Here is a 7,735-nt window from a genome sequence, read left to right as displayed (position 1 = left end):
CCCTTTCTGCAGAGGGGTTTCATCCACCCAGAAGCAGTTACTCTTAAATTCTGAGCGACTCAGTCCAATCCAGGTATGGTATTGTGTTTTTCTGGTGATGAACCACTGAAAACAAACACAGAATGACCCTCACTGCTCTCTCTGTGGATGTAGACACTGAGAGACAAACAGCCCACACTGACACTGTCTGGATCTGTGAGATACTGAGCTACAGCATGAGCCACACCCCACTGATATATGCGATTCACTCATAGTGTTAATATTGAACACGTTAGATTGTAAGAACCAACACAAGATGAGAAACATAATTATATTTGCAGTGGCTACTTATGAATGTATGTTGCCAGTTTTATCTCCAACCACTCACTCACCGTCTCATTCATTCATTAATTCGCAGAGCCTTACCTGTTCCTCTTCACTCTCTATAATCACCAGGTCAGCTCCCCTTTTAATGCAGTCATTGCGACTGCCCATCCAGTTCCTCTTCTCATTAGAGAAGTAGTAACACTTGGAAGAGAACTGTGACCAGCCCTGTGGACAGGGTTCACACACTCTGTCTGTACAGGAGGAACAGGCAGCAGACTCTGAGAATTACATTTTCGTATGTAATAGTGTAAATGTAAATGCTTTTCTGCAGATGCACAACAGAGTAGCACCACTCACTCTGTGAACTGGAGGGGCAGTACTGCTCCAAGAAGGCGGGTTTCTTAAATATTTCATTGTACTTACCCTGTTGTTGGACCTTCATGGTGTTGCAACTGGTTCTGAGCTTGTCCAGGTCTCTCTCCAACATTGAATAGTTCTCTGATTGATTTGTATTTAATACACAAGGAGAAGGGCAATTCTTAGAAAAAAATTATCAAAAAATATGACCACTTATCAGGATGACACAGACCACTGTGCTAAATTGTGGAAACAGAAGCTCAAAGCCATAGGCTGACCTCATCATTTAAGTTTGTGAACTGTGAATGAAGAAATATAGGCATACTAGTAAAAAGAAATGTAAAAATTGAGTGAAATTTAAATTTGTGTTGTTAAATAAATGTATTAATTTACACAGTGTTAGAGAATTATGAACATTTTTTTTGTTTATTTGGGCTCAGTAAGAATATTGCATTACATATTTAACAGTATATGTGAATGAATAAATATCTATATACAGATGGGTGACAAATTATATTTAAATTTTTTTTTAAATATATACATTTTTTATGTAAATTATAGAATCAACACTACAATAAAGATCAATCATGCAACAACAAAAAATGCATTTCAGGATGAAGTGTTTGCTTCTCGTCCAAATTAAATGTGTCTCAATTACATTGTCAAACTGTGTTTTGCTAAGCATGTTGAGTGGTATTTGAAAAAAATAATGACCAAAAGTGATCAAGGCATCAACATCACATATTAGCTCTTATGTCGCAACTTATTTATTACTTATAAATATTTATTTTTCTTAAAATAGAATGCACATCAACAGCTGGGTGAAAATAGAGGGGATTAGCCAAAAGCAATATCCTGCATATGTGAACCTCACTATATGATATTCATTTGTAAAATGACAGAACAGATTTGTTTTTTACTTTAAAATGACAGTTTACTAGGATCACAGGAGGAACAGGCAGCAGACTCTGAGAATTACCTTTTTGTATGTAACAGGGTAAATGTAAATGCTTTTCTGCAGATGCACAACAGAGTAGCACCACTCACTCTGTGAACTGGACGGACAGTACTGCTCCAAAAAGGGGAGTTTCTTAAATACTTAATTGTACTTACTCGGTTGCTGGACCTTCTCTTTATTCATGGTGCTGCAACTGGTTGTGAGCTCCTCCAGGTCTCTCTTCAACATTGAATAGTTGCCTGATTGACTTGTATCTAGTACACAAGGAGAAGGGCAATTCTTAGAAAAAAATTATCAAAAACATTACCACTTATCAGGATGACACAGACCACTGTGCTAAATTGTGGAAACAGAAGCTCAAAGCCATAGGCTGACCTCATCATTTAAGTTTGTGAACTGTGAATGAAGAAATATAGGCATACTTGGGGAAAAAATTTAAAAGTTGAGTGAAATTTTACTTTGTGTTGTTAAATCAATGTATTAATTTACATAGTGTTAGAGAATTATGAACAATGTTTTTGTTTATTTGGGCTCTGTAAGAATATTGCAGTATATATTTAACAGTATTTGTGAATGACATAATATCTATATACAGATGGGTGACATATCGTATTTTAAAAATAAAATATTTTTTTAAATCAAGGCATCAACATCACATATTAGCTCTCATGTCGCAACTTATTTATTACTTCTAAATATTTATTTTTCTTACAATAGAATGCACATCAACAGCTGGGTGAAAATAGAGGGGATTAGCCAAAAGCAATATCCTGCATATGTGATCCTCACTATATGATATTCATTTGTAAAATGACAGAACAGATTTGTTTTTTACTTTAAAATGACAGTTTACCAGGATCACAGTAAAGAGACACAGCCAGTTACTCACAGAGGACACACAGGACTAATGTGGCAGCCAATAAGAGAGCACACAGCAGCCCCAGACGCACTGCAGCCTGTCTGTAGGGATGTGAGCTTTGCCCACTGTGCCCTGTGGTCAAGAAAACAGACCAGTTAAGCAGAATGTCAATTTGATATTTTATATTGATCTTGTTGCTAGTTTTCTTTTTTTTCAATCCAAACATACTGCAGTAAATTAAAGCTTTACAACAGCAAATAAAAATCCACTACTGCAAACTCTGTAAACTGCAAACGAAACTACCAAATACAGGAGGCCTGCACTCATAACTGAATATAAGAGTGTGGGCCTACTCCATCTCAATTTTATGTGACTATATGCGGTGAAAAAATGATCACCTCTTCAGAAGAAATGCAAGTGTGTGGGATGTAAGCCTCTGCCCATTGGGGGTCAGATAAGGTTCTGTTCTAATATATTGTTTCTGTGTGTGTGTGTTTGTGCTTTCTTCACCATTCTCATCAAAAGTTTACATTTCCTGTTGAATGATGCATCACACACTAAAGGGTGTGTGTTCCTGTTAACACTAACATGTTTAAACAATTGCTGTGTTACATCTAGACCTACATTTTCAAATGGCATGGAAGACAGTATTAAAATGGATGGGATAGACACACATCGAGAGGGGAAGGCAGAAGGAGGAAGATGAAAAATAGTGGAACTGGAGGATGCGCTTGTGGAAGGAGAGGAAGGAGAAAACTTGATATTTTGTTTTGGTGTCACATCAGTTTCACAAAGCTGTACTTATTATACTTTCAAAATAGAATAGAGTACGGGGCTCCTGTGTGGCTCATTCTGTTAAGGAACTGTGACTGATAGCCCAGCAGGGAGATGCACAACTGACATCACCCAAAGAAAAGAGTGTTTGAGACAACTGGGTTGACAGAATCTAATCGCACACTAGGGCTGGTCAATCTGGCACCTGTGGTCCAACTGTTGAGCTGCACATAAAGTGTCTTCCTCCAACTCCCCTCTGCTAGGGCTGGACTACGGCGTGATAAGAAGCAGTGGCTGACATCCTGTGCTTTGGAGGAGACCACATCCTTCTCTGCACTCTTCCGAAACGATAACGGAGGTTTCAACAATAAGCGCTGAAGATGAATACGATCGTGCATTAAAAATCGGAATAAAGTGGGAAAGCACTTAAAAATACACAAATAAATATATAATAAAATAGAATAGTTATTGTCTATGTCAAAATAATTTTGTCTCTTTGACTTCAAAGAAGACACATAAACATATCCTCAACTAACACTAAACATTTCAAGAACACTGGGAAGACTCAGCATAGATTCCTGTTTGGTTGTGAGATAACAGGACAAGAACATTCCTCAAAAAGTCTCATAACATGTCACATACAAACCTACTGGGAACATCCACTAATGGTTTTATTTGTCATTAAAAAGTACATGCCAACTCAAGATGCCATGCTTATTGTTTTCTAAAATAGTTAGTACACATCATTAAACCAAACTATTACCATTTTACATTACATTACATTACATTATAGGCATTTAGCAGACGCTCTTATCCAGAGCGACGTACAACAAGTGCATAGGTTTCATGATGTAGAGGCGCAAAAGAAACACTAGAGTGAAGTAAGGATCGTAGTGCCAGAAGTGACCACATCGATCAGGACTCCAACCCTGTAGAGTAAGCTTGTTCAGCAAGCAAGAATCCTACCAAGTACAAACTAAGACTTGAATCACACCTAATCATACAAAAACAATCCTGCCAGATACACTAACATAATCAAATTATCCTAGCTAGATACAGTGAGCTGAACTATAGGCTAGAGAGGGGTGGGGAGAGGTGCAGCCTGAAGAGATGAGTCTTCAGTCTGCGTTTGAAAGTGGTGAGATTCTCTGCTGTTCTGACCGTCACGGGGAGGTCATTCCACCAGCGAGGGGCCAGGACAGACAGCAGACGGGAGCGGGAAGTGCAGACGTGAAGAGGGGGAAGTGCCAAGCGTCCAGAGGTGGCCGAACGGAGAGGTCTGGCTGGCGTGTAGGGTCTGATGATCCTCTGAATGTACCCTGGTGCTGACCCCTTAGCTGCCTGGTATGCAAGCACCAAGGACTTAAATTTGATGCGAGCCATAACAGGCAGCCAGTGGAGGTCAGTGAGCAGGGGGGTGACATGGGAATGTCTGGGGAGGTTGTAGACCAGACGCGCTGCAGCATTCTGGATGAGCTGCAGGGGTCTGATGGCGGATGCTGGCAGACCAGCCAGTAGCAAGTTGCAGTAGTCCAAGCGGGACAGGACCATCGCTTGAACCAGGAACTGGGTTGCGTAGGTGGTGAGGAAGGGGCGGATTCTCCGGATGTTGTACAGGAAGAACCTGCACGTTCGACTCACCGCCGTGATGTTCTGGGAGAGGGACAGTCTGTTGTCCATCACCACTCCAAGGTTTTTTGCGGTGGGTGATGATGACACCACAGTGTCCCCCAGGGAAATAGAAAAGTCAGAAGGTTAGAGGATGGAGCAGGGATGAAGATCATCTCCGTCTTGCCTGGGTTCAGCTTAAGATGGTGGTTATCCATCCAGCTCTGGATGTCCCTCAGGCAAGCAGAGATGCGAGCAGAGACCCGAGTGTCAGAGGGCGGGAAGGAGAGAAAGAGTTGGGTGTCATCGGCATAACAATGATAGGACAACCCATGGGCAGAGATTACAGGACCAAGAGATTGGGTGTACAGGGAGAATAGGAGGGGACCAAGGACAGAGCCCTGGGGAACTCCTGTGGCAAGGGGGCGAGGTGCTGATACTGCACCAGCCCAGGCGACTTGGAAGGAGCGACCGGAGAGGTAGGACTCAATCCAGTCAAGTGCTGTGCCACAGATCCCCATAGCTGCCAGGGAGGACAGGAGGATGGGATGGTTGACGGTGTCAAAGGCAGCAGAAAGGTCTAGGAGGATCAGGACAGATGAATGGGAGGCTGCTTGTGCGGCGTGAAGCGACTCATTGACCGAGAGGAGTGCGGTCTCTGTCGAGTGGCCAGGTCTGAAGCCAGACTGGTAGGGGTCTAGGAGGTTGTTCAGGGAGAGAAAAGAGGAGAGTTGATTAGAAGCAGCTCATTCAATTGTTTTGGATAGGAAAGGGAGAAGGGAGACAGGACGGTAGTTCTGGATGACAGAGGGATCCAGAGTGGGCTTTTTCAGCAGTGGGGTGACGTGGGCCAGCTTGAAAGAAGAGGGGAAACATCCAGAAGACAAGGAGGAGTTCACGAGGGAGGTGACATATGGGAGGATGTCAGGTGTGATGGTCTGGAGGAGAGAGGAAGGGATGGGGTCAAGAGCACAGGTGGTAGGGCGGTGGGAGAGTAGGAGCTGGGAAACATCAGAGTCAGTGAGGGGAGAGAAAGTGGAGAAACAAGGGGAGGGAACAGAGCTGGGGGAGTGGGGAAGGGTGGTGGTGGACGTGAAGGAGCTGCGGATGTCTGCAATTTTCTCATCGAAGAAAACTGCAAAGTCATCTGCAGCGAGGGAGGACTGAGGTGGGGAAGGAGTGCTGAGGAGAGAGGAGAAAATGGAGAACAGCTGATGAGGGTTAGAGGCAGATTTATGAATTTTTGTTTGATAATAATTAATTTTGGCAGAGGTTATAGCGGTAGAAAATGTAGCTAGCATAGACTGGTAGGCAGACAGGTCGGATTGAGCCATGGATTTCCTCCACTTCCTCTCCGCTGCACGTAGGCTGGCCCGGTTGGTTCGGAGGGGGTCAGACATCCACGGACTGGGAGGGGACGAGCGTGCCTGCCTGGAGACTAGAGGACAGAGAGAGTCAAGTGCTGAGGAGAGCGAGGAAGACAGAGTGGAGGATGCAGAGTCAGTGGGAAGGTTGGAGAAGGATTCAAGAGTGGGGAGTGAAGCAGTGACACTGGAAGCGAGAGAGGAGGGAGAGAGGGAGCGGAGATTACGGCGGACCATGACAGTAGGAGTGGATGGAGGGGAGGGAGGGAGGGGAGTAAGAGGGAGGGAGAAGGAAATGAAGTGGTGGTCAGACTGGTGCAGAGGGGTCACTGTGGGATTGGAAGAAGAGCAATTCCTCAGGATAACTAGGTCTAGGAGATTGCCAGCTTTGTGTGTTGGTGGGGAGTGCATTAGGGAGAGATCGAATGAGTGAAGTAGAGGCAGGAAGGCTGCAGAGTGGGAGGCATCAAGGTGGATGTTGAAGTCTCCCAGGAGGATCAGTGGGGTGCCATCCTCTGGGAAGGAGCTCAGCAGGGTGTCGAGCTCATCAAGGAAGCTTCCCAGGGGCCCTGGAGGGCGATAGATAACTACAATATACAAGTTAACAGGATAGGTGATTGAGACAGAGTGGTATTCAAAGGTAGAGATGGAGAGGTGAGAGAGGGGGAGAACAGAGAATTTCCAGGAGGGAGAGATCAGCAAACCTGTGCCCCCACCACGGCCAGACGGGCGGGGGGTGTGAGAGAAGGAGAAGGAGGAGGAGAGGGCTGCAGGGGTTGCAGTGTTGCCTGGTGTGATCCAGGTCTCAGTGAGGGCAAGGAAATGTAAAGAGAGGAGGGACGCGTAGGCTGAAATGACTACAAGCCCTAATTAGCAAATGAAAAGCAGCTGGTGACTAAGCAATTGCCCCACAAACCAGCAGCTAACTAGCTCCACACAATACCTGCTTGATGCAGTCAGTTAAGAGCAAATGAGGCTAATAAGATACTACACTTCAAACTACACTTCACAAACAAACACCAAAACTAATGCTGGGCAAACTACAAAACAGGTAGAAGTCTAATCTAGCTACACTAATGGCAAAAAACAGATACTTAGCCCGCTCTAGGAGAACTTCTGCGGGTCCTGCACAGCTGAATCCTGATTGCACTTTTACAAGGCCAATCTATTGAGCCTGTAACTAGCTATACTTACGGTTCTTCCTTGACGATCACAAACAAACACCAAAATTAATGCTGGGCAAACTACAAAACAGGTAGAAGTCTAATCTAGCTACACTAATGGCAAAAAACAGATACTTAGCCCGCTCTAGGAGAACTTCTGCGGGTCCTGCACAGCTGAATCCTGATTGCACTTTTACAAGGCCAATCTATTGAGCCTGTAACTAGCTATACTTACGGTTCTTCCTTGACGATCAGCTCTCTTTTAACTATCATTCCAACATCTGGTTAAGAAACTCAAGTTGAAGTTGGGTTTTTACTTTAGAAATAAATCGAGTTTCTCTGTAAA

At 44.0% G+C, this 7,735-nt stretch overlaps 1 protein-coding gene and 1 long non-coding RNA gene across 2 annotated transcripts; both read right to left on the bottom strand.

Moving 5' to 3' along the window:
- Positions 1–426: 426 nt before the first annotated feature.
- Positions 427–2,838, bottom strand: LOC135246582 (uncharacterized). Its single transcript, XR_010327781.1, has 3 exons — positions 2,511–2,838; positions 1,777–1,875; positions 427–804 (listed from the first exon to the last, which is right to left on the bottom strand). It is a non-coding gene; the product is annotated as an uncharacterized LOC135246582 (long non-coding RNA).
- Positions 2,839–4,511: 1,673 nt separating this feature from the next.
- LOC135246581 (uncharacterized) lies at positions 4,512–7,075 on the bottom strand. Its single transcript, XM_064319978.1, has 2 exons — positions 6,931–7,075; positions 4,512–6,795 (listed from the first exon to the last, which is right to left on the bottom strand). Exon 2 carries the CDS (start codon positions 6,635–6,637, stop codon positions 5,609–5,611), a length of 1,029 nt encoding a protein of 342 aa, XP_064176048.1. The 5' UTR covers positions 6,638–6,795; positions 6,931–7,075; the 3' UTR covers positions 4,512–5,608.
- Between the last annotated feature and the right edge of the window lie 660 nt (positions 7,076–7,735).

The sequence above is a fragment of the Anguilla rostrata genome, unplaced genomic scaffold (assembly GCF_018555375.3).
Source record: "Anguilla rostrata isolate EN2019 unplaced genomic scaffold, ASM1855537v3 scaf0529, whole genome shotgun sequence".
Classification (NCBI taxonomy): domain Eukaryota; kingdom Metazoa; phylum Chordata; class Actinopteri; order Anguilliformes; family Anguillidae; genus Anguilla; species Anguilla rostrata.
The sequence above is the reverse complement of the archived record's forward strand: the minus strand, read 5'-3'. Positions and strand labels throughout refer to the sequence as shown.

What these genes read in the sequence shown, in the direction of transcription:
- LOC135246581 (XM_064319978.1), bottom strand. Translation starts at nt 6,637, where the DNA reads ATGCACTCCCCACCAACACACAAAGCTGGCAATCTCCTAGACCTAGTT.